This window comes from Spermophilus citellus (assembly GCF_964194105.1).
Source record: "Spermophilus citellus genome assembly, chromosome: 6".
NCBI lineage: Eukaryota > Metazoa > Chordata > Mammalia > Rodentia > Sciuridae > Spermophilus > Spermophilus citellus.
This window is the reverse complement of record NC_138187.1, coordinates 36,518,487-36,544,524: the sequence shown is the minus strand read 5'-3', so window position 1 is coordinate 36,544,524 and position 26,038 is coordinate 36,518,487. Positions and strand designations below refer to the sequence as shown.

The 26,038-nt window shown below is 51.0% G+C and overlaps 1 protein-coding gene across 2 annotated transcripts in view; it reads left to right on the top strand.

Moving 5' to 3' along the window:
* Window positions 1-26,038, top strand: part of MMD2 (monocyte to macrophage differentiation associated 2) — a gene marked incomplete at both ends in the record, with an annotated part of 43,301 nt that overhangs the window by 5,504 nt on the left and 11,759 nt on the right. For both annotated transcript variants that reach the window (XM_081297752.1, XM_081297751.1), the window contains 2 exons: window positions 21,720-21,801; window positions 24,015-24,175. In XM_081297752.1, coding sequence (XP_081153878.1) covers window positions 21,720-21,801; window positions 24,015-24,175 — 243 coding nt within the window. Of the gene's footprint in view, window positions 1-21,719; window positions 21,802-24,014; window positions 24,176-26,038 lie in introns of those variants that run through there.

The following is a 26,038-nucleotide window of genomic DNA, read 5'->3' as shown; positions in this document are numbered from 1 at the left end:
GCAGAGAGCAGGTGATGGGGAGGTGAAGTTCATCACTCCTATCTTGCTGGGGGTTATTGCTGAGGGCCCTGCACAGGGTTTCCTGGAGTTGGGGAAAATGGGCCCTGACTGTGTGCTACGCACTTTCCAACATCATCTCATTTAATTTTTCCAGCAATCCAATGAGTAGGTATTTTCTTTCTTTCTTTCTCTCTCTCTCTCTTTCTTTCTTTCTTTCTTTCCTTTCTTTCTTTCTTTCTTTTTTTTTTTAATCCCTGTTTGGTTTGCCTAAGGTCTCAGGCCAAGTGGTAAGATCCCATCTTGGTATATTGGCTTCTTCTCTGCTTTTCTGCTTTTCATGTGAATCATGCCAATGCCAACCAACGCCAATGGCAGTACCAACCATGGGGGTAATGATGATCCTAACAATGACAGTTGCAGAGAAGCTCCCTCTCCCCTATTCATCTCCCTCCCTGTGGGACACATGGCTTCAGATTCATATTTGGTGTCCTCTACCTGCCCACGCCTGGGCTCTCAGAACACACCATCAGTACGCCAAGCTCCTTTATTCATTCACTGACCAGCTGCTCCAACATCTGTGGGGCTGGAGCAAATGCACAAGTGGAAGCCCACATTCCATATGCCTGAATATTTTAAGTTAACATCCAAGCTGACAAGCTTTTCAGCCAAAGGGGTTTTGTCCTGCTTTTGTGACAATTATGTGTCTATAGAGATAGTACCGAACACTCTATAAATGGCAGCCATTATATGATTGAAGTCTGGCCAAGTCCAGAGATGATTGAGTTTGACTATTTAGACGTATATTTTGGCATTTGCTGCTGGGCTAGCAGTATTAGCATGAGCAATAACCTCACCCCCTACATCATTTATTAATTGTTATATATTTTCATGCAATTATTTCCTGACTTTATTGCAGCAAAATCATTGTTATTTGCCTTCACAATTTCCACTTAAATTTAGGTTCTGTTGATAGTAATACTCTAAAGCTGGGTTGTCAGATACAGTAGCATCAACCACCTGTGGCTACTGAAATTGAAATTAATTACATTAAATTAAATGAACAAGCCAGCTCACTTTCACTGGCTGTGTTTCAAGTACTTGGTGGCCTCCTGTGACTAGTTGGTACCATATTGGACATGCAGAGATGCAGAACATTTCTGTTATGGATTAGATAGGAGGTGTTCCCCAAGAGCTCATGTGTAAGACAATGCGGGAAAGTTTAGAGGTGACATGATTCAGTTATGAGGGTCTTAACCTAATCATTATATTAATTCACTGATATGAATTAACCGTATAGTAACTGGAGGCAGGTAGGGTATGGCTGGAGGAGGTGGGTCACTGGGGCATGCCTTTTGGGTTTATATTTTATCCCTGATGAGTGGAGCTCTCTCTGCTTCCTGCTTGCTATGTCCTGAGCTGCCTTCCTCCTCCGTGCCCTCCTGCCATGATGTTCTGCCTCATCTTGGACCCAGAACAATGGAACCAGCCATCTATGAACTGAGATCTCTGAAACCATCAATTCCAAATAAAACTTTTCCTCCTCTAAAATGGTTCTTGTCGGGTCTTTTTGATCCCAGGGGTGAAAAAAAGAAAATGGAATAAAACCATTTCATCATTGTAGAAATTTTCTCCTGGTGAGCAATGGTCTAAAGGATTTAAATGTACAATGTAAGGAAAGAAAACCTACAGATTAAAACAAGTAGAAAAACATGGAAACATTTCAATGGCTTTTATTCTGAAATACCCAGAGTTTTTTTTTTATTATATTTAAAAGGGAACAGGTAAATTAGGGAGTCACAAGTATAAAATTTACAGTCCAAGGGCCGGAGTTGTGGTTCAGTGATGGAGTGCTTGCCTAGCACCCCCAAGGCTCCAGGTTCAATCCCCAGCACTGGAAGGAAAAAAAAAAATGACAGTCCAAAAGATTTCAAGAAAGCTGAAATAAAATATCCCTTTGGGTTTCCGGGAAATATAATTGAATCTTATGAAATGAAACCACTCAATAAGAGTTCCACATGCACCAAGTTGCCAGTGTTTGAGTCTCTCTCTGCGCTGCGCCAGCTCAGAAGCATCATGAACCTGTTAACGTCACTCAGTGTCCTGAGCAGACATGTGCTCCTCCTGGAAGTCCCCAGGGCTCTTCAGGAGCACAGCTGACACTTGGGAGGACAGGGAGAGGAGCAGGAACGCCATCATTGAGACTCCGGGAAACAGTGCTTTCTGGGGCAGCGCCCATGCTCCCTGAGAGGAGGGTTTGACAGAGGCTTCAGCCTATCTTTTCCTCTGACCTAAGCCTGTCTGTGCTCAAATCCTCCTGTCTCCATAGTAGGTTGTGACACATCCCACAAACCCATGAAGCATCTGGATGCAGTTGTCATTTTGTAGCTGTCGTCATTATTGTGAAATATGCATGATTGAAAATTTACCATTATAACCTTTCTCTTTTTTTTTTTGCGGGGGGGAGGGGGTACCAGGGATTGAACCCAGGGGTGCTTAACCACTGAGCCACATCCCCAGCCCTTTTTACTTTTTTAAATTTAGAGACAGAGTCTCACTGAGTTATTTAGGGCCTCGCTAAATTTCTACAGCTGGCTTTGAACTTGAGACCCTCCTGCCTCAGCCTCCCCAGTTGCTGGGATTACAGGCGTGCACCATGGCACCCGGCTCATTGTGACCATTTTCAAGTGCACGGGTTGGTTCAGTGGCATTAAGCACATGTATACCACCCATCCACAGAACTCTTTTACTTTCTCAAAGTGGATCTCGGTTGCCATTAAACACTGACTCCCCATGTCCCAGCCCCTGGCTGTTTTTTCTGTCTCTGGGTTTTTGCCTCCTCTGGGAACCTCCTATGAGTGGAATCCCTACTCTCCGTGTCCTTTTGTGAATGACTTATTTCACATCATGTCCTCAAGATGCCTCCATATTGTAGCAGGTGTCAGATTGTCCTGCCTTTTAAAAGCTGAATCATATTCCATGCAGTCACTTTTTGTTTTGGTACTGGGGATTGAACCCAGGGGCACTTAATGACTGAGCCACATCCCAGCCCTCTTTTTGTATTTTATTTAGAGACTGGATCTTGCTGAGTTGCTTAGGGCCTTACTAAGTTTCCGAAGCTGGCTTTGAACTTGCGATTCTCCCTCCTCAGCCTCCTGAGCCACTGGGATTACAGGTGAGCGCCACCGCACCTGGCTTGTTCTGCCTTTTAATAGCTGAATAAAAGTTCCACCTACGGCTATGTAGTTATCTTCTGTTCGGAGGACTTAGGAAGAATTGTGGATCAGGGCCTGCCAGGCGTTGGTCAGGAAGTGGACGTTTAGGATTATGTGTCAGGCTGAGCCGGTAATGAGCTCAGGATCCCCAGTGACCACGGTGCTCCAGGGCTCTTGAACAAATCAATCTGTGTCAGTGACAGCAGGGTCCCCTGTACTCTGACCTGTGATGTGGTACACGGATAGGCAGCTTCAGAGTTCAAGGAAAGTTCCTCGGCTCAGAACAGTCTGACATCAACGTCACAAGTGTTCAGTTTACTGTAGACACCGTTGTCTAATAATTCATTTCTGACATTAACTATCCAGAGTTATCACAGGTCAAAGGCTCAGTCCCACAGACTGTCTCCAATTTGTCGCCAGTCCTGAGTAATGGGTCTCCAGGTTACCCATGCTCTGTCCCATGGGGTACAAACCTGGGATTCTCACGACAAGGAAACTTTTACTTTTGTTGACCCATTTACTGTAACGGATATTGTAACGGATACAGATGAACACTGGATGAAGGAGTGCACAGGCAAGTCCCCAAGGGCAAGAGCCTCTGTCCCTGCTGACTTGGGGTGGGCCACCCCCCAGGGGGTGGGAATGCACATTTACTACCCTGGAAGTTTAGCGCTTTGACCTGTTTAGAGCTTTGACACAGCCTCCACTGAGCTGATTAAATCACCAGTCATTCATTGGTGACTGCCCTCAGGTGCTAGTACCCTCTCTTCCTCCTCCTCCTCCTCCTCCTGGGCTTGGCAAGGTCCAGAGTCCTGAAAGTTCCTGACTCTAGTCTTAAGGTTGTGACCACCTGAGGCTACCAGGGGCCACCGAGAAGCACCTCCTTAGAAGGGACTCCAGTGTTGGAAGGGGCTTGTTAGAATCACAAATGACACTCCTCTCATCCTGACTTTGGAAATCCCAAGGGTTTTAGAAACTCTTATGCCAGGAACTGGGGATGAAGACCAAATAGATACTTCTTATTCTATCCCAGGCTCACAGGTATCATCTAGTAACATGCCTGTTAGAAATACAGACTGCTGGGCTCCCCTCCCAGACCTATCAAATCAGAATCTTCATTTTTATAAGATCCCTTGGTAACTTATGCTCATGAAAGTTTGAGATGTGCTAATCCAAAGGACAGGCTTCTTTAAGGATGGTTCTGCCTGTTTAATAGAATTATCAGGTATATTATTATATTATATCAGGTATATTATCATATCATTACCTGTTTAATAGAATTATCAGGTAAACAATATACTTACTTGCCACCATCTATTACTGTGGCCAGGACAGACATCACTAATCCATTGTGGAATAATCAACCATCCTTCCCATTGAGCACAGAAAGAGCCCAGCTACATCAGTCTGGTGCTCCCAATGGACAGAGGAGCAAAACAATAACATAGTGAGGTCAGAGAAATAAGTGTGGACTGAGGTTGGTTTACCCTGATTCCCAATTTCCCAGATGGCCACTAGTTTTTTTCTTATTAATCACATCACAGTAATGACGTCTACCATTTATCAAATGTCTAGTATATTCTGAACTCTGATCTGGGCGTTATGTACATTGATTCTGATCCATTCCAGACCCTGCCAGATAGTTGTAACAGCCCCATCTTCCAGATGAAGATGCTCAAGTTCAGAGTAAGGTTGATTGGACAGCCTGTGAGAGGCAGAGCCAGTGCAAACTGAGGTCTGTCTGCCCTGGGTCTGTGATCTTGCCAGCTGGATTGTGATCAAATCCAGCTGTTCTCTCCACCCATCCCAGACCTACCCTAAGCCCCAACTGCCAGAGCTCCTAGGCTGAGGTCTGAACCTCTGCAGCCCTGAGGCTCTATCATGTTTGCGGATCTCACTAACCAAATAGTGGGAGTACCAGAGGGCAAGAGAGCGGCCAAGCGCTGATGTGCCCTGGGGATTCTGTGGTTCTGATGTTAATAATTACCACTTCAGGTCGAGTCTGTAGCTGGAGATGGGGCAGGAGAGGGAGAGAGGTTGGATCTTGTTTTGATGATGTTTGATCTTAGGGAGGACAAGCAGGAATACCTTTACTGCCCTCACCCGGACACATGGGGTGCCCCCAATGCAAGTCTTTATTCCATTCACTCATTGTGTCAGGAATTGCAGTGCCTGTGATGTGTGGGCAGTGTCCTAGGTCCTGGGGATACAAGGCTGCCCCGGGTGATCCTCTGTCTTGCCGCAGCTCATGCAGTGTGTGTGGGAGGCAGATGACCCGGGAGACTTCATGATAACACTTCTGGTAGGCAGGTGGCCAGGCAAAGGCGGAGGATAGACAAAACAAGGATCATGATGCCTTCCTAGGGCTGTTTGCAGGATGATGTAAAGTAGCATATAGTAGGTTCCAGTTAAATGGTGGGCTGATGCAAGGGAGCTGTCCTTTTAGCACCTCAGGTTGCAGCCTCACTGTGTTGCCCAGGCTGGCCTCAGACTCCTGGACTCAAGCAATTCTCCTGCCTCAGCCTCCCAAGAACCTGGGAATCACAGGCAGGAGCCACCATGATCTTCCTAGATGAAGAGCTGAACTGAGAAATCTGTAGGAGGGAACAGGAAGTGAGATCCGTCTGGAAACTCCTCTGCCACCGCCCTGCAGAAACGCACCTTCAGATTTATCCAGGCGCAGCCCACCCTTCTAGTTTGTCCCAAGCCCCAGCGTCCCTGGCACATCGCCTTGAGTCTTCCTTAGAGAGCAGAGGATGGTGCTGCATGACCTGTCCCTTTGCTCACCTCCCTGCACACAGACCATAACCTGATTGCAGCAGGGGTGGGCTGGGGACTGCTCAAAAGTTATGGGTGGACCTCATGCTTCTCGATCTTGAGTACTTCAGGACCAGAGTGCTTTCTTATGAAATGAAGTCAAGCCGGGCATGGTGGCGCATGCCTATGATTCCAGTGACTCGGGAGGCTGAGTCAGGAGGATCACAAGTTCAAAGCCAGCCTCAACCACTTAGCAAGGCCCTAAGCAACTCAAAGAGACCTTGACTCAAAATAAAATATAAAAAAGGACTGGGGATGTGGCTCTGGGTTCAATCCCCAGTATCAAAAAAATAAAAAAGAAAGAAAGAAAGGAAAGAAATGAGGTCAAAATCAGGAACTTTAGCCTTAAAAAGAAATGACATCTGATGCTTTAGCAGGGACAAACCATGAGATATTCTGTTCACAAAAATATGAACAGCATGAGGAGAGTCCATAGAGACAGAAAGGGGCATCAGGGGTGCTGGGGACTGGGGAATGGGAGTTAGTGGTAAATGGGGACAGAATTTGAATTTGGGAAGATAAAAACATTTTGGAAGTGGATGATGGTGACAGCTGCACAATATGAATGTACTTAATGCCACTGGACGGGACACTTAAAAGTGGTTAAGATGGCACATTTGAGGTGTATTTTACTACAATTAAAATGGTTTAAAAAACTTAGCTGAAAATGGTAACATTAGCAGGTGACTTATTAATTGTGAAGGGAAAGAGAAAAAGAGGAATATTCGTATTGATGCAATATTATTATCACATTGTCTTAGCCTGTTGGGGCTGCTATTACAAAATACCACAGGCCAGTCAGCTTACACATGACAAAAGTTTATCTCTAAAAGTTCTGGAGGCTGCAAGTCTCAGGATCATGGTTAGATTCTCTTGTAGGTTGTAGAAGGCCAACTTTTCATTGTATTCTCAGAGGGCAGAAGTGGGAGAGCTCTCTGGTGTCGTCGTCTTCTGTTTTTTTTTTTTTTTTTGTACTGGGCATTGAGCCCAGAAGCACTTAACCACTGTGCCCCGCCCTGCCCCCCAATTTTTTAAAAAATTCTGAGACAATGTCTTGCTAAGTTACTTAAGGCCTCAGTAGGTTGCTGAGGCTGGGTTTGACCTCATAATCCTCCTGCCTTAGCCCACTGTGTTGCTGGGATTATAGGCATGTGCCATCACGTCCAGCTTCTGGTGTCCTTGTTGCCATTGTCTCCCCCTCCCCCTCCCCCTCCTCTCCCCCTCCCTCTCCCCCCGGCCCTCCTCCTCCTCTTCCTTTTTTTCTTTTGGTACCGGGGATTGAACTCAAGGGCACTTGACCACTGAGCCATGTCCCCAGCCCTATTTCATATTCTATTTAGAGACAGGGTCCCCCTGAGTTGCTTAGCACCTTGCTAAATTGCTGAGGCTGGCTTTGAACTCCCGATCCTCCAGTCTCAGCCTCCCAGACCGCTGGGATTACAGGTGTGTGCCACCCTGCCTGGCTCTGGTGTCTTCTTACAAGGGCACAAGTCCCATTCTCGAGGGCCCCACCTTCCAACCTAATCACTCCCAAAGCCCCCAACCAACATCACAAGAGTCAGGCTCGTGACATATGCATTCATGGGGGCACAAACATGCAGTCCACACACTAATGCAGACTCCATATTCAGATTCTACTGACTGTGCCGATGTCCATCCCAGCTGGTGCTTCCAGCAGCTTCCTCTGATCCAGGATCCGGCGGGGGATGGTGCATTCATACCTGTTGACATCCCTGACTCCAGAACGCCTCCCCAACCTCCCCTCTCTTTCAGGGTATTCACATTTCTAAATTATCCATCCCGATCAGTCTCCCTGTAAAATTACTATTGCATTTGGTAGCATGTGTGTCTGTGTGTGTATGTGTTGTGGTGTTACACAAGTCCTACACTATTCAATGTGAAAACTTTCATTCATAGGAGTATAGAGAATGGGGTATAACACGCCCCTGACGTCCAGCCTTAAATGAACAATTGCTGGTGTTTTTCCATATTTGCTTTATCTCTTTGTTTTTTCTCTGTGTTTGATGACAAATCCCAGATGATATTTCCTAGGCATACATCTCTTGTGGAGAAGGACAATTTCTCTCATGTGCACTATGCGACTGTCACTCTTGACGACTCCAGCCTCAAGTCCTACTACTCCTGAGCATTTGACATGTGGCTAGTGTGACTGGGGAACTTCCATTTTAAATTTTGTTTATTTTTGTTTATTTGTTTTGAGACAGGATCTAGCTCTGTTGCCCAGAATGAATTCAAAGCTCATGAGCTCAGATGAACCTCCTGTCTCAGCCTTCCAAGTTGCTGGGACTATAACTAATTTATTTTTAATGAATTTATATGTCATTAGCCCATGAGACTGGTGGCTCCCATATTAGTGCAGCTGCACTCCATGAGCTTGATTAGATCCAGGATTGACGTTTCTGGCAGGAATGGGAAGAACCTTCATAGACCACGGAGTATGTTTCTTACTGGGAAGCGCAAGACATCTGGTCAACCTGCTTCTGGTGATGCTGGATTGATCAGTGAGTCCTGCAAGATAACCCTGGGGTGATGCTCTGCAGTCTTTGAGTATCCCGTTGCCAGGCAACCTCTCCTCCTGTGGTCTCAGTGGCCATCGGTTATAATTGCCTGAATCAGTTGTTTCAGTAGGGGGGAGTTTGTGATTTTTCAAGATCATCTCTTAGGGAAGGAGGACCCCCTCCATGTGTGCACGTGTATATACACACACACAAAGTATTCCAGAGTGGTTGGCTTCAAGGTAAAGCCAAGATATCATTTCTTTCGAAGAAAGGCCTCAGAGGAGGAAAAAATCTATTAGTCTGTTTTTGAAGCATGGTTATTCTTAGATATGTGGATAGTGTTTCGGCTCTGTGAAGCCTCTGGGACGGTGTGCACAATGTATGTGTGCAAGAGTGTGTGTATATGTGTGTGTGTGTGCGTGCGCACGCATATGCACACACATTTTGCCCTGGAGCTCTGTGGGTCTCTGGGGGAATCTGTTTCTCCAAGCAGGCAGCTGAATTACTCAGGAACATATCTGCTCATAGGGGACTAGATATTGGCTTCAGCACATACCAGAACCTTCTGCTTTGGAATCTTCATTGTGCCAATCTTCCCCGGATGGCATGTCGGCCTCTTGGCCATTGGCAGGGTTGGGCTGTGGTGCGGCATGCATGTCCGAGGCCTCCAGCACATTCTACTTCTCCTTTCCCTGGACAGAGTAGCAGCACCAAGTGGAGTATCCAGTGATCTGCTGCTGGGCCTGCCCTGTGGCTCTCCAGGGTGGAGGGCGGCTCCGGGGCATGCCATAGTCCCAGCAGGAGGAGGTCTCTCCAGATGCCCCAACTCTGGATTGAAGATCCCCTGGGAGAAGAGGAATTGATTTGCTCATTCTCTCCAGAGTTTTTCCCAGCAGATCCAGTTTGGGATCATCTTAGCAGCGTGTCCTGGGCACTACCATTGTGAGGAGGATGGTCATTCCCTGAACTCATAGGCAATGCCGCTGGGTTGCAATTCCTTCATGGTATCAGGGAAGGGAGAACTGCAGAGACCTAGATCTGGCGGGGAGGGATCTCAGAGTCTGTTTGCCCCCAGCTCACTGGATTTATGAGGGAGAAGACAGAGAGGGCAGCGGCCTGGTCCCCTCTAGAAACAGCAAAATGGGAGCAAACACCAAGTGCCCTGGGCAGTGTTGGCAGGGTGATGGTGGGCAACAGTGCTACAACTCATGTGTTTTGGTGACCAGAGTCTAAGAATGGCAGCTCTCAGAATCCCCTGCATCCTGACACCCTTGGTTTGGAGTCTGCCCTGCTGGCCCCCTTGCTGATCTTCCTTCTCATCTGAAAAATGGCTCAGCAAGCCCTGCTCTGCAAGCTTCAGGGGCTTTGGAGGGCAGCTCATGAGCTGCCATGGTCTCAACCCAATGCCTGCCCCAGGGAGAGGTGGGCGAGCAGAGCAGACACCACCCTGCCTACAGCGGGCAGCCTGAGTGAGCTTGTACACTGAAGTGCTGTGCACGCAAGCCTCCCCCCTCCACCCCGTCCTCACCCCCCTCTCCCTCACCCCGGCAATGAAGGCTCCCAGGTGTCCCGTTTAATCTCCACAACTACCCGGATGGTGGGTGCCATGTTCGCCACTTGCGGGTTAGACTTGGACTCCACCCTCCTGTGTGGGCCTTGGTATTCTCATCTGCCAGATGGGAGCACTGTATTGTCCTGGCACTGGGGACAGGTGAAGGGACTGCCTGTGATGTGGCCCTTGGGGAGCTCAGCATTTGACTCTTTGTTGTCCTTTCTGCCAAGCTGGTTACTGTCCTCTGGTCAATCCTTCCCTGAGTGTCCCTGGGAAGAGGGGACTGCAGAGATGAGGGGCTCGTCCACACGGCACACAGTGGGCCTCTGTGGGTGCTGGATTGATCAGTGGACCCTGGCACCTCCCTGCAGGAGGACAAGTGACCCAGAGTGAGGGGCTGGGAGTCTGGTGACTCCGCCCCACTGGTGGCTCCCTGAGTGACCCTGGCAAGACTCGTCCTCCTGGGTCTCTCTAAGGTGTGCTGGTCTTGGCTCTCAGATGCAGCCTCAGTGTCAGGCCCACCTCCCCACTCTACCATGGGCTGGTAAGATGGGGGATGATGGTGACATTGTCATGGGGCAGAGGGGTGGGCAAGAGCAGAGTCATGCAGGACCCATGTGGATGACCCATACACTGGCCCTGACTTCAGACACTGGATGCTGCTCTCCCCACCCCTCATTATGGCCCACAGTTCCTCCTCGGCCCTGCCCAGAGAACAGCCCAGAAGCCACTAGGCAGCCCCAGGGCCCATGGTCTCTACGGCAGAAGCAACCCCTCCTGCCATGTCCAGCTCTCAACTCAGTGTCTGCCCTCCTACAGTGGTGCCCAGACTCTGTCACATACCCCATTGAAAATAACTGCTGTCATTTGTCCTTAAAGGAGAGTGGGGGGAGAAAATCAGAGAACTAGTATAAAGTGCCTGGAGCTTGGTGAGCACCAGAAGATAAGACTGAAGACACGGACCTATCTTCAAGCCACGCTCTTCTTTTGGCTCACTCTCACAGGTAGCTTGTGAAGTTTCCAGAAGGATCTCAAGCTCAGAGAGGCTAAGTGCTGTTCCCTGGGTCACACAGCCAGGACTGGACTGCAGGGCTAGTAGTGTTGGCGGTCAGGCTCCTCATCCAGAGCTTTCCTCAAGCCCAGAGTGCAGCGCCACTCAATCCCCCCACCGCCCTTTGCCTCTTGCGGTGGTGGCACTGACGGGGCGTCAGGGGACAGTGTAGGGCCTCGGTCTCTCTGGGGAGTGGGAGGAAGGAGTTGGGCCAGGCAGGCCTCCTGAAGTGGGGTCCTAGATTTCTGAGGGGTCATCCTGGGCGGCGTGGAGTCCGAGACGGGACAGAAAACATAGGGCATTAGAAATCCCTCCCACAGGTGGATTTACAAAGTATCCTTTTGGCTGAAGATTCATGGACTTTAAAAGTGACACTAGGACTGGGTGGGGGCCGTCCAGCGGTGGGGCGCTGGCCGTGCGATCCAACCCCAGGACAGACCCACAAACCCCAAACTAAGAGTAACAACGGCACCGCCCATCTGGGACCGGCCCGTCAGGGATTGGCTGCTGGTGACGTCATCGGACTAGCTGGGCCGTGATTGGTGGATGAGAACTCCAGGTCAGGGGTGAGCAGGGCTCCCGGGCCAGGGCGGGTGTCCGTGGTCCCCAACACCTAGGGAGAGACAGGGGAGTGAAAGAGGCCCGGTTTCTGTGGGGTGAGCCCTCATCCTAGCCCCACTCAGAGCCGCCTGCATTCCATGGCTCCTCACCCACCATCTTCCCGGAGGCAGGAAGGCTGGGCATGGGACTCCCCCCTCCCCCCCCTTTTTTTTTTTTGGTACTAAGGATTGAACCCAGGATGCTTAACCATGAGCCACATCCCCAACCCTCTTTTATGTTTTATTTAGTGACAGGGTCTGGCTAAATTGCTTAGCGCCTAGTCTAGCTTTGAACTCGTGATCCTCCTGCCTCAGCCTCCCGAGCCACCGCAGGACTCGCTTTTCGTTATGGAGGCACCTGCATGCTTGCAGAGAGGAGGAGATTTCTCAGAGAGTCACAGAGCCCGTGGCAGAGCTGAGGGCTGGTCCCAGGCTTGGCTGGTCAGTGCCATTAGGTATGGGGCCCTTCACATGGATGGCACCGCTGTCTCTGGCTGGTCTGGCCCTGCGCTCTGTCCTGCTGAGAATGCCAGAGTCCCTTGACCTGGCACATGTTCCCCTCAACCATCTTAAACCTCTTGCTCAGTTTCCCCTTCCCGTTCCCTGCCCCCCATCCCCTGCTCCCGCCCCCCTCCCCCAGGGTTTGATCTCTTGGCCATTCCCCACGTGGCACCAGCCCAAGGGCTCTTTCCCAAAGACTGAGCCAGGATGCTTGGGCCTTTCAGGAGGAGCCTTGAATTCATGAATGGACACAAAGAAACAACGGGGGGGGGGGGGGGGGGCTCTGCTGGAGAGGTGGGGGGAGGGTTCCCAGGGACGCTTGGCCCTGGGCTGTTCTTGGCCTCTGTGGGACAGACAGACAGATGCCCCTTTGTCTAGGAGCCTGGGCAAACCTCTTTAGTGCATTGTCCAAAGAATTCAGGGTCACTGCTGACAGGCACCAGCCCAGCTGGGAAGGGGCATCCTTAGCAGCTTGCCCTTCTCTCTGGGCCTCCTTTATGGGGGGTGCAGACCCCCACCAGGGACAGGCCAGCAGAAGGAGGAATTGCAGAAACTGGGCTCTGAGGTTGGGCCTGGCTCTTGCCAGACTGCAGAGGAGGGAGCTGGAGCGGGCTGAGCCCAGCACCCAGGCCCTGAAACTCTTCCTGCCCCTCATCCCCGTCATCCCTGCCCAGGGAGGGAGCACCCTCTTCTGCTTTTTAATCATCAGACTCATGTTGCTTTTGAAAGCGATACAAATAGGACCAAAGTGGGCATGCATTCGCTCTGGGCTGCATGCGGGTCTCTGGGCGCAGAGATTTGTTCTGGATGCATCTAGTATGCCTTGGTGTGGCTGTTCCCCTTTATTCCCATTCTCCTGTGACAGGTATCTGGGTAGTTGCCAGGTCTCTCTGGCCAGCACCTTCCCTTCTCAATTCTGATGCAGAAGAGAACCTCTGGTCTTGAATGTTGATTTCAAACCTAGATTTCAATATTTAAGACATTTCTGTTTTGTTTCACCCTCCTCCTCCTCCTCCTCCTCCTCCTCCTCCTCCGCTATGAATTGAACCCAGTGCCTCACAAGTGCTAAAATATTTCTGTTCCATTAGATTTTTAAAACAATCACTTAAGAGCTTGGGATGGAGCTCAGTGCCTAGAACTGAGGAAGGCCCTGTGGATCCCAGTGTTGCAAAAAGACTAAGAAAGAAAAAGAACCTTAAAGTAGCAAATGAACATTGTAACTGGCCAGTAACACAGGAGTATCAAGGAAATGGTATTTATCACTGCTCCTCCCCTCTCACCTCCCTACAGCTCAGATAAGGTCCAGTTTGCCTCCCTTTGTATTTTCTTTTTTTTCCAGGTTGGCAAATTAACCTTGGCCCATAAAGATTGTGTGACTCTGTGGACCTGCTTAGATGAAACTGTCTCAGTTGGTGCCCCAAAAGATTCTTTTTGGGGGAGGTGGGTACCAGGGATTGAACCCAGGGGACATTTTATATTTTTTTTCAATTTTGAGACAGGGCCTCACTAAGTTGCTGAGGCTGGCTTTGAACTTGCGATCCTCCTGCATCAGCCTCCAGAACTGCTGGGGTTACAGGTGTGCACCACCATGCCTCACAGCCCTGAAGAGTCTGTTCCTAACTCATTATCTCCCATTGTGAAGGATTTAATAAACTCTCTGAGATGATGGATTGTTTGTTTATTTACCAGGAGTTATCTGTTGCTCACCTGGCCCTGGTTGGTACTGGGAAGATAAAGATGAATCAGGACCAGGTTTGCAACCGAGGGGCCCATGCAGACCCCAGAAACACACAGACGCAAGGCTGCATCACAGGTGCTGTGAGGTCACATGGGAAGCTGTGGGGTCTCTCTACAAGTTCTCCAAAGAGAGGAAGGGCAATCCCAGGCAGGAAACAGCTTGTGCCTTGGCCTAGGAGATAGGAGAAGGCAGTTGACAAGGACAGGGTGTGAGAGTGGGAGTCAAGAAACACTTTTCAGATTAGGGGCCTTTTGACCTGGGCTCTGAAGGACAAATAGGAGTTCTCCAACTAGAAAAGAGTGAAAGGGACTATCAAGCCTAGGAAATGATGTGTCGAAGGCCCAGAGGCATGACAGTTGTGGGCCACAAGACAGCTTTCCTAGGGTGAGGGTAATCGCAGGGCCAAGGATGGGAAAGAAAAGAAGCAATTCTCTGCAGAACACAGGGCCTTTAAACTCATCTGGCATTTCTGCATTCTTCTTGTGGGGGGTTTGGGGGTACCGGGGATTGAACTCAGGGGCACTCAACCACTGAGCCACATCCCAGCCCTATTTTGTATTTTATTTAGAGTCAGGGTCCCACTGAGTTGCTTATGCCTGGCTTTTGCTGAAGCCGGCTTTGAACTCTCAATCCTCCTGCCTCAGCCTCCTGAGCTCACACTGCATTTGATGAAGACTTTCTAAGGTGAAGGAACTATGTTAGTCAGCTTTGTGTCACTGTGACACAAGATACTAGACAAGGACAGCTTAGGGGAGGAAAAGCTTATTTGGGCTCAAGGTTTCAGAGATTTAGTCTGTGGCTGAGGCCATTGCTCTGTGCAGAGGTGAGGCAGAACATCAGGGAAGAAGGGTGTGATGGGGGGAAGCCTCTCATCTCATGGTGGCCAGCTGGGAAGCAGAGGGAAGGGGTGGGGGGTCACGGGAAAGATGGACCCTTCCTGGACACACCCCCAGTGACGCACCTCCTCCAGCCACGCCCCACCTATCACCCCGCCAGTCCATTCAAAGTAGGATGGACCAATTAGGTTACAGCTCTCATAATGTGATCATCTCACCTCTGAATATACTGCATGAACACAGGAGCTTTGGGGACACCTCACATCCAAACAATAGCATGGCCTACCAGGTTCAGAGAGAGCAGGGATCGTTCACAGCTGTGATGTAGAAGCCGGAAAAAGGGCTCTGCCTCTTCCCTTCCTTGGCCTCAGGGCCCCAACCATCTTCCTTCTGGGAGCGATGGCCAGCTGTATTATACTATAGTGTGAAGGGCTGATGCGGACTCTCCCATTAGCAGCACAGATGGTGTGGAAAGGACCAGTGGATGCATTAGAGAAGGTGAATCTGGAGTCTCAAGATACCTTCTCTGAGTCCCCAGATAAAGTGAAGGTGGTGTCAGCTGCTTGGGCTGAGCCGGGGCGGCTGTGCCCGGCCTGCCTTGGGTCAGTGCGGACGTTGCTAATTCCCCACAGCTTTCATTCCAGCTGCTAGACTCAGGACCTCTAGTGACATCCAGGAGAGCTGGCTTGTGGGCAGGAGCCTGCTTGCCACCTCTGCTGGGCCAGGCGCTGGCATGGTGGCCTTGGGAATCATGAGTCCCTTGCCATGTGGTCCCCCTCTGCAGGGCTCTCCAACCAGTCCCGGGGCACTTGACCTTGGCTGTGCATTGAAATCACCTGGAAGTTGTGAAACATACCAGCCTCACCCCAGCCATCCTGTTCCGATTGGGCTGGGACCTGGGCATTGGGATTCTTAAGATCTGGCCTAGTGACGGAGTTGGGTGGCTACATTCGCTCTGGTCCGCTTGCCCAACCTGCTGGGGGTGTCTCGTGTAGCCTCGAATTTCCTCTGCTTAAGGGAGAACGGCAAGAAAAATTCAATGAATATCCACGCGCCATTGACTTAGATTCACCAGCTGCTGACATTTCACAACGTCTTGCCCTGTTTGTGGCTCTTCTCTGCAGACGCCTTGACATTTCCTCCCTAAATCCATCAGCATACGTTCTCCTACAGAAGCTCAACACACTGCTCCCAGAATCTTCCACATCAGAGTCAATACTCATCATCAACCATCTCCCATCAACTTCCCCCAGGGCCCTTAAGAGAATTCTTTTTGGGGGGCAGGATACTGAGATTGACCCCAGGGGTGCTTTACCACTGAGCCACATCCCCAGCCCTTTTTATATTTTTATTTTGAGACAGGGGTCTCACTAAGTTGCTCAGGGCCTTGCTGAGTTGCTGAGGCTGGCCTCAAAACTTGGGATACTCCTACTTCAGCCTCCCGAGCCACTGAGATTACAGGTGTGCACCACTGCACCTGGCTAACACAAAGATTCTTGGCCAGGTGCAGCGGTGCATGCCTACTGATTCTGGGTATTTCATATAAATGAAATTATATAATATGTGATCTTTTGTGTCTGGCTTCTTTAACTTAGTGTCTTGTTTTTGAGGTACATTGGAGCTGTAGCATCTCTCAGTACCTCATCCTTTTCTATGACTCAGTAATATTCCACCGTATGGGTAGACCACATTTTGTTTCTCCACCCAGCCATTTCCTAGGTGATACATATAAACTGGTCTCGCTATGTTGTCCAGGCTGGTCTTGAACTCCTGGGCTAGAGCGATCCTCCTGCCTCGGCCTCCTGAGTAGCTGGGACTGTACTTGGCATCCAGGTGATTCTTACAGGGCAACCAAGATTGAGTACCAGTGGCCTAACCTTTCCCAACCTCCCTTCATATTGGTACTGTGTGCTTTATACCCGTGCTGTGGACATAAGTGAGACCCCCTGCCAACCAATGTGAAGTACCTGGGTGCGTTAGGCTTCAGTAAGAAAAAGGTGCTGGGCTCTTGGGGGAACTCTCTGGGAGGAGGGAAAAGGAGAATTTGTTTGGTCACCTGCCATGTCTGGTCCCATGTGAGTCTTGAGCCATATTCTCCTGTGGGTCCTGCAGGCTAGGGAGTATTTTATCTCCTTTCAGTCACCAGGAATCAGCAGCCCAGAGATGTTAAGTAATTTCCACTAGCTGGCACAGCAGCTAAGTGACCATGCAGAGGGCTTCCTCCTCACTGTGCCTCACTCCAAAGCCCTGGCCCCTCCAGTTCAGGATTCAGCATAGGGTGCTCAACTCCTGCCAGCTTCGGGTCTGGATCCTGGCTCAGTTTGGGAGCCCTCCAAGTGGTTGTGGCCACATGGTCATCAAAGCTACAAAGGTTGGCCACAGAATGGGGATTCTGTTCTCCAGAGAGGAGGGAGAAAAAACCCCAGTTTCCTTCTTTGGTTTAACCAGCAACATGCTGCTAGAAGTATTGGCCTCTTTCAAGAGAAACTTTCTGGAATCTTGAGGTTGTCTCTTGGCCAACTCTGTTCTGAAACATCTCAATTATAATTTCATCTGTTAAAAATGAAGCTGTTGAAGGTGGCGCACACCTGTGATCCCAGTCGCTTGGGAGGCTGAGGCAGGAGGATCTCGAGTTCAAAGCCAGCCTCGGCAAAAGTAAAGCACTAAGCAACTCAGTGAGACCCTGTCTCTAAATAAAATGCAAAATAGGGCTGGGGATGGGGCTCAGTGGTTGAGTGTCCCTGAGTTCAATTCCTGGTACAAAAAAAAATGAGTCCCCTTGTCCCTTTGGGGATGCATAAATTCTGGTACATTCATACAATGGAATACTGCTCAGTCCTGCAAAGGAAGGAGGGTTACGGGTGTAGCCCAGAGGTGAAATGTGTACATAATATGGCCAGGGACTCAATCCCCGGCACCCATAAAATAAAATAATTAAATGAGATAAAAGTAGATAAAATGAAGGCACATACAACATTGAGGATGATTCCCAAATGCTAAATGAGAGAAGCCAGGCTCAGAGGCCTGTATGTGGAAACAGAATGAAAGATATGGAGCAATTGCTCAGAAAGGTGAGGTTCTCTTCAGGAGACTCCATTTGCCTTTAGCGTAAATAAGTCTGTCTTAGATTCATGTTAGTAGAAAATAAGCAAGTCCTGTTTGGCATCCAAAACACAGTTCCTTTTCACTTAAAAATGTACAGCGATGCTTTCCTATAATCCCAGTGGCTCAGGAGGCTGAGGCAGGAGGATTGTGAGTTCAAAGCCAGCCTCAGCAACTTAATGAGGCCCTAAACAAATTAGCGAGATCCTGTCTCTAAATAAAATATAAAAAAGGGCTGGGGATGTGGCTCAGTGGTTAAACACCCCTGGGTTTAATCCCTGGTACCAAAATAAATTAATAAGTAAAATTGGAAAATGCACTTTTACTTGATATCATAAGATCTCTTCAAACATTTTTAAAGGCTCTATAGCTGTGGGATGACTCTGTTTATGTGACATTCTGGAAAAGGCAAAAATTAGAAAGAGATGGAACAGCCATCGCTGGGGCTGAGGCTGGAGAGGTGTTGGGGACCAAGGACCTAGGGACGTGGGGATCTGAAGGGGCTGTTATTTATCTCAACAGTGGTGATGTTTCTGTGATCCAAACTCATAAAACTATAGCAGAAAAATAAAACCTTATGGATGTAAACTTAAAAAAATAAAATCTCTATCGTCTTAAAGTGGGACTTATGAAGAAACTGGTCCCCGAGGGGTTAAAGGCAACGTCCCCAGGTCTTTGGGGTGGTGGGAACTGTTTTTTGGGCACTTGCCCAGCCTGGCCCCCGTCTCCTGGCCTCTCATCCCCTCCCTCGCTGGCCTTCAATAGCTGCAGCATAAGTAACAGACAAGGGGAGTTTTGTGGAGCCCAGAAACAAATAAATAACGGCTTGTCCCAGGTCACCACGGAAACCATGACATCACCCTTGAACCCTGGTGGCTGGCGCTGTGGGTGGCTCAGGGTGTTTGTTTGAGTGCAGGGGAGGAGAGGTGGCCAGGTCACACCTGGAGCAGGTACAGACGCAGCGCCCACCTGTGGTCCCTTCGCAGTTGGCTGCTGCGGTCCCCGGCCCGGTGGCGGCGGTATAGATGGCAATTAGCACCATCTCCTTGGGGGCTTTTGGGCAGAGCCCATCGCCATGCCCACAGCGTGTACCTGGGACAGTGTCTTCTGGCTGCAGTGACAGAGGAGCACGAACTTGGTTCCAGGGACAGAAATCCAGGATCACGGCATGAGCAGGCTGGGGGTCTGGCTCTGGTGGCGGCTGGCACCCAGGATGCTCCTGGGTTTGCAGAAGGCTCACTCCTGTCTCTGCCCGTGTGACCTCGTGGCTGTCTCTCCCTGGGTTCGCCCCACAGCATGGTTTTTGTTGAGAAGCTGGTCTTGGCTGCTGCTGACGTCCCGGGCCACCTGGGCAGAGGGTGGCTGCTGGGCCTGCTGTTCTGGATCTGCAGGGAGGCTCTGCTTTGGGGGCTCCCCTCTGCAGGGTTCCTGCCGTTCCCTCTGAGATCCTAGGCCTCGTTTTCAGTCTCCTCCTGCCAAAGTGCTCAGAGCAGGGATGTGGAGCACTGGGTTGGGCAGGCTCAGCCCAGAAGCCTTGGGACCAGTGACTGGGGTCTTAGCTTTCTTGGGTCTGATGGGCTCGGCCTGATGCTGACCACGGAGTCACATGACCATGGAGCCAGGGCCTGATGCAGGCAGGTCAGTGATCAGAACAGGAGGAGTGCGGGGGCTGACTTGGACCCCTGACCTGATCCAGGTGCCAGGGGACCAGCATAGGGAAACCGGACCCTGGGGACCCCAGGGGAGGTCAGTGTCAGTGCCTGGCAGAGCCTCCTCCAGCCTTTGCTCCTGCCCTGGCCACACTAGTATATGCACAGCCAGCATACAGAAGGGGCTCTATGAATGTCCCATGAACTATGTTAACATAAAGCTGGCACACAGAAGGCACTCAACAAGTGCTCCAGAGATTTTACTTCATGGTTCCAGCAGATGGAAAGTGCTCAATAAATGCCCCCATAAACTGGACCACATGATACCAGCATACAGCAGGTGTTCAATAAATGCTCATTGAACCAAGTTGCTTGGAGCCCTGGGCTCTGAACTATACACTCATGCCGCAGTCTGGCTGGGCACAAATCACAAGCCACTCAAGCAGGAACGAACTTTATTTCTGAACTCCACCAGCACACTCCACACATGCTCCCCGGGAACTCTCTCCCTAATGCCATCCACGTGGCTCCTCCAGGAACATCACACACCAACCGGAACTCCCTCCCCTGGGCTGCCTGCGCACTCACTCTTGTTACCCGGCGAGAACTCAGAGAACTCAACGGGAACTCCAAAGTAGCGGGGTGCCAGACACAGCAAGAGCCATCCTATTAACCTGACAGCAAAGGTCTAATGTACAATTGAATTAATCCAGCATCATCTTAATGCCTCACCTCTCAACCATTACTTCTGGCAAAATGCCAGGGGCCATTCCGACTCGGCTGTGGCTCTCAACACACTCATTTCTGTCGTGTGTGTGTGTGTGTGTGTGTGTGTGTGTGTGTGTGTTTACATAGTCATAATGGAGATCTTGGGGGAGAGTGTTTTGGTGCGCTGAGTGGCGGCTGATCCCTCTGGTAGACGATGCTGGTGAAGTTCAAGGTGAACTGGTTACTTACCTGATCTGAGCCCATGCGCTCCAGGAACTGAATGCTGCTCTCACGCTGCTCCTGTCCCCTGTCCTGAGAGCCAGGTACCACCAGCTCTCACTTGTGTGACATCCCAAGCTGACCCAGTGCCCCACACAGCCATGTCATGGTGAAGCCAGGTTTGGAAGTCAGCTAGGACAGGTGGAGTCCCAAGTCACCTGCTGACCGACCTCGCTTTCTCACCTCTTTGCACGGCAGTCTCCCCACCCGTAAACCCAATAATAATTCCACGTGGTGCTCCCGTGAGGACCAGAGGTGGTGACACTTTAAAGTTTCCAATCACCAAAACATCATGAATGTTTATTTTTAAAATGAAGTCACCTGGCAATTCTGCAGGTAGATCCTAACTCAGCAAAAACAAATACACATGTTCACCCAAAGATGTGCACAAAAGTGTTCATGAACAGAATTATCCCTTGTTGTCCTAAACTCAAATGTCCACCCGCAACAGTTTGAATAAATCATGTGTGGTATATTTACCCAGTGGAATACTATGCAGCCACGAAAACAACAAATTGCTGTATCTAATAACATGGATGGATATCACAAAAATCATTGGAACAAAATAAGCCAGAAATAAAAGACTGTGTGCAATATATATCCATTAATAGCAAGTTCAAGAGCAGGAAAACTGATCTATAATCAGTCAAATGTCAAAAGGTGATTTCTTTGAGGAAAGGTGCACACTGGGGAGGGGCAGAAGGGGATTTGGCTGTGTCCCGGGTGGTGTTATGTGGGTGTGTGTATGTAAAGATTCATGGAGCTCTACCCCTGGGGAGCCAAACTGTGTGTGAGTTATACTTTAAAAAATTAGAAGCCAGATGCGGTGGTGCACACCTGTAATCCCAGCGGCTTGGGAGCAAACCCAGAGCTGTGGCTAAGCACCCCTCTGGGTTCAATCCCCAGGGGAGGGAGGGCAATAGAATATGGCATCCTGCAGCTGACAGCCCCTGACTAACGCTGGTTCAGTCTGGGGTTTCCCTCATGATGGGTGAGTCGGGCTATAACTGCACGTTTGACTTCCGAGGGGTTTTATTGGGACGCGGCTCCATCTGAACTGGAGGGAGGAGAGGCGCCTGTCCCCTCCCCCAGGGGGGAGGTCGTCAGGGCCCCTGGCTCCCCAGCTGAGCTCCCTGGATTTCTGCCTCTGTTCCAGGTTCATGAACCACCGGGTCCCCGCCCACAAGCGGTACCAGCCCACCGAGTACGAACATGCCGCCAACTGTGCCACCCACGCTGTGAGTCTGCCCTCGGGGGGCCGAGGGCTGCGAGGGGGACCCTGCTGGGTGGGGCCGGGGAGACAGCGCGACTTTGCACATGCCGTTCCCACTGCCGGGAACACCTGCCACCTCCGCCCCTGGAGCCCTTCTCGTCCTCTGTGGCCTTGTCGAGATACTCCCCCGAAGTCCCTCCCGGCTGCCCCGCTGCTGGGGAGCCCTGAGTGGTATGCCCTGCTGCCTTGCAGTGCCCATTGCTCGCCCATTCTGCAAGCCGTTCCCGGTTCCCTGGAGGTGCCAGACTGCCCATGTCCTGACCAGACAAGGTTAGAGTCCTTGAGGTGGCTCCTTGGCGTTTTAGGAGGCTGCCAGTGAACTCGCGAGCTGAATTGCGTTACTTCTCAGCCCCGCCCCCGCCTCTTGGCTCCGCCCACTCATTTAAGTCCGCCCATTCATTGGTCCCACCCACCCGTGGTCCCTCCCACTCACCCAGCCCCGCCCTCCACTTGTCCCCGCCCACTCACCTTAGTCCCTCCCCACTTGTCCCCGCCCACTCACCTTGGCCCCGCCCAATTCTCTTGGCCCCACCCCTCTTGGGCCCCCGCTCCCACCTCTTAGCCCCAGAACTGAGGGGTTCGTCTGGATGGCACTGAGATGGTGAGTGCCCGGCTCCACACAGATGCCCCATCCTGCCCGTGCTGCTCTTAGTCAACCCCCTTAGAACAGGAGCTCTAGGTTTTACAGAGGAGGAAACAGGCTGGGGCCAGAGGATTTGCCCCAAGTCCCAAGAGCAAACCTCCAGTGAGGGGAGACCTGTCTCTGAACCCCAGCTCCGTCATTGAGCGACTGGAGCCTCCGTTTCCTCGTCTGCAGAATGGTGTCATGAGTCATTCTCAAGGGTGGCTTGAGGGTCCCTGGAGCCACTATGTATCCTCCTGGCAAATGCAAGTGCCTATGGGGGGGGGAAGGGGTGCTGAGCGGGGTGGGGGGTGGGGCCTGAGGCTGAGGAGGAGCCTCTGTTTTGTTCTACTCTGGGCCCTGAAGCTGCAGACAGTCATGGCTGTGCCCAGCAGCCTTTGGAGATGGAGCAGCACCCGTCCCAGCCCTCTATTTTTTAAAAAAATTTTATATGTATTTATAATTGTTGGTGGGCTTTATTTTATTCATTTATTGATATGCGGTGCTGAGACTCGAACCCAGTGCCTCACACATGTTGGGTAAGTGCTCTACCACTGAGCCACCACCTGGCCCCCTGTTAACTGAGCACTTACTGTACACCCTCTTAGCCAGCCCCTGGGAGCCCCTGGGGGGGGCAGGATGCCCGCAGTGAGCTTTGAGTCCTTCTTCGCTTGAGGGTATATCAGCGCTCACAGGAAGGAAGGAATGAGTGACTAGGTGCCGAAGAGGGCCAGGAGGTGGTCACAAAGAGGATGACAGCCTCATGCAGAAGCACGAGATGCTGGCGGTTCACTTTTTAAGGTGACATAGAAGATTAAGAAAAATGATTTTTGAACATCTATAACTCTGACCCCTTTGTCCCGGCTCCTGTCTCACCTGACAAGAAGCCAGCCACCCGAGGAGGGGAGGGAACAGCATGTGCAAAGGCTCTGAGGCAGGAAAACTGTCACCCTGGAGTGGCTGACAGTAAGGTCAGAGCATGTAATCTGGGCAGAGCAGGAAGGAAGGGCTTGGAGGTCAAGTTCAAGGACCCAGGGGGCAGATGATGCATTTGTAAAGGCAAAGGACTTTGCGGTTCCGGTCCTCTATGGCCGACCATAATGCATCATCTGCTATTTAAACCCTTTGCAAGCTGCGTGGCACCTGGGCACCTGAGCTCGGCCTTCAGGGAAGTCCAAGGAGGTGATGGTATAACACATGGCCCATCTGGCTCTCAGGTGGTGGCTCCGAGTGGCGCCAGGGCTACGGAGTTGCTGTTCTCTGAGTGGTGGTTCTTACGCACCTGGAGAGCCTAAGGAATGCTCTGGATCTCCGTGGTCCACCTTGGTGGCTGCTAGCCCCATGTGGCCACTGGACTGTCAATGTGAATCCATTCACATGCAATTAAAGAAACCGACTCAGTTCTGCAGGGCCACCGGCCACCCATCACATGCCCCGAGGCCACCATGTTGGCGCCACATTGGTCAGTGTGGTCTAGAGGAAGTGGGGGGGGGTAAGCGTGGTGGCCTGGGCTGCGCGTCCCAGTGGCCCACAGCGCTGTCCCGCCCTGTCCCCAGCTCTGGATCATCCCCAGCATCCTCGGAAGCTCCAACCTCTACTTCCTGTCCGACGACAGCTGGGAGACCATTTCCGCCTCCATCTATGGCCTTGGCCTCTGCGCCCTCTTCGTGGTGTCCACCATATTCCACACTGTCTCCTGGAAGAAGAGCCACCTCAGGTAGCCTCTGTCCAACCCATGGGAGGGGACACCAGCAGGATGGGGTGGCCTCAGCCCAAGAGACAGGGCAGGGAACTGAATTTGCCAGGGACCTGCTTAACCAGGCCCAGAGTGACTGAGGGTGGGGTGACCCCTAGGCTGACTTGGGGGGGGGACAAGCTTTGCCTTGGGCAGCTGGGTTGATCCCACCTGGACAGACCCCTCACTCACAGGAGCCCCCCACATGTGCCTCTCGCTCAGAGCGTGACATCATGGCTCAGGACAGGGCCTTGCTCAAGGTCACACAGCTGCTCCTGTCTGAGCAGAGCTTTCTCCAGGATGCCGGTTTCCCGATGAAGCTTGTCCCTCCCTTCCTGTCCCCATCCTTTCAATCCTTCTCAGGTCCTTCTTGAGCCCCACAGGTTGAGTGTCCTGTTGCTGCTGTGACAAATGACCATAGACCCAGAGGCTTAAGCATCTTAAATCTATTTCCTCACAGTCCTGGAGGCCAGAGTCTGAGATCAAGGTGTGGGCAGGGCCTCCTCCCAAGGCCCCAGGGGAGGCTCCCTCCTGTCCCCACCAGCTTCTGGAGGCTCCAGGAGCTCCTCAGAGTGTGGCCACAGCACTCTTAACTCAGCCTCCATCTTCCTCTGCCTCGGCTTCCTGCTGTGTGTTTCTGTCCACATGTCTCTCTCTTTCCTCCTCTAAAGATACCAGTCATTAGTTTTAGGGCCCACTAGCCAGCAGCATGATTGTTCTGTCCTCACCGTGATGTGGAAGATAAAAATGAGGGACCTTGCTGGGCTCAGTGATGTACCCCTATAATCCCAGTAGCTCGGGAGGCTGAGGCAGGAGGATCGTGAGTTCAAAGCCAAACTCAGCAAAAGTGAGGTGCTAAGCAACTCAGTGAGACCCTGTGTCTAAATAAAATACAGAATAGGGCTGGGGATGGGGCTCAGTGGTCGAGTGCCCCTGAGTTCAATCCCTGGTAACTACCACCCCCATAAAAAAAATGAAGGACCAGCCTTGTAGGTAAGATTGCCAGTCAGCGCCAGTAGGGGCCTAGAACAGCATGCTTGCTGATGGTGGCATGGGCTCCCCACGTGGCAGCCATTATCATTGTCTTCTTGTCTAGAAACAGGTGTGGCTGAACCCCTGCTGAGTCCCTGTTCAAGCTTGTTCAGGACTGCGGTTTACTGGAGAGAATCACAGTTTGTATTAGTTCTTGATCGCTGCATTAACAAAAATGCCCCCAAATGTGGTAGCTTAAAAATAAGAAATGTGCGTCCTCTGTCAATGCCTCAGAGGATCGGGAGCTCCCCAGCTGTGGTCTGGGGGTCAGTCACTTGTTGGCTGGTGCTCTGTCATCTGAAGGCCGGACGGGGGGCTGGAGCGGGGCTGGAGCTAGCAAGTTGGCGCTGGATGTTTAGTGCCAACTAAATATTTCTTCCCCGGATGAACTTCCCCACACCACATGATGGCTAGTTTCCCCCAAAGTTAGTGGCCCAAGAGAACAAGGTAGATGCTGTAATATATCCTATGATCCAGCCTTGGAAATCACACCCTGTTATTTCTGTAAGAGCCTGTTGGTTGCATGAGTTTGCCCTGTTTTTTTTTTTTCCCCCTGTGGGTGGGACTATACAGGGTGAGAATTCCAGGAGGCAGGGCTCATGGTGCCATTTTGGAGGCTGGTCACCAGCCTTAGTATGAGGGCCACAGCTCAACTGTTCAAGGGGAGGCCATGGCAGGATTTAGCATTAATTGAGCACTTCTTGTGCGATGTGCTAAATAGTAACTCACTTAGTGCTCCCAAGGACTCTGTGGTTGGGATACAGTCTCCTTCCTATTTTACAGAGCTAAGAAGGATTGGTGACTCCTGCCAGG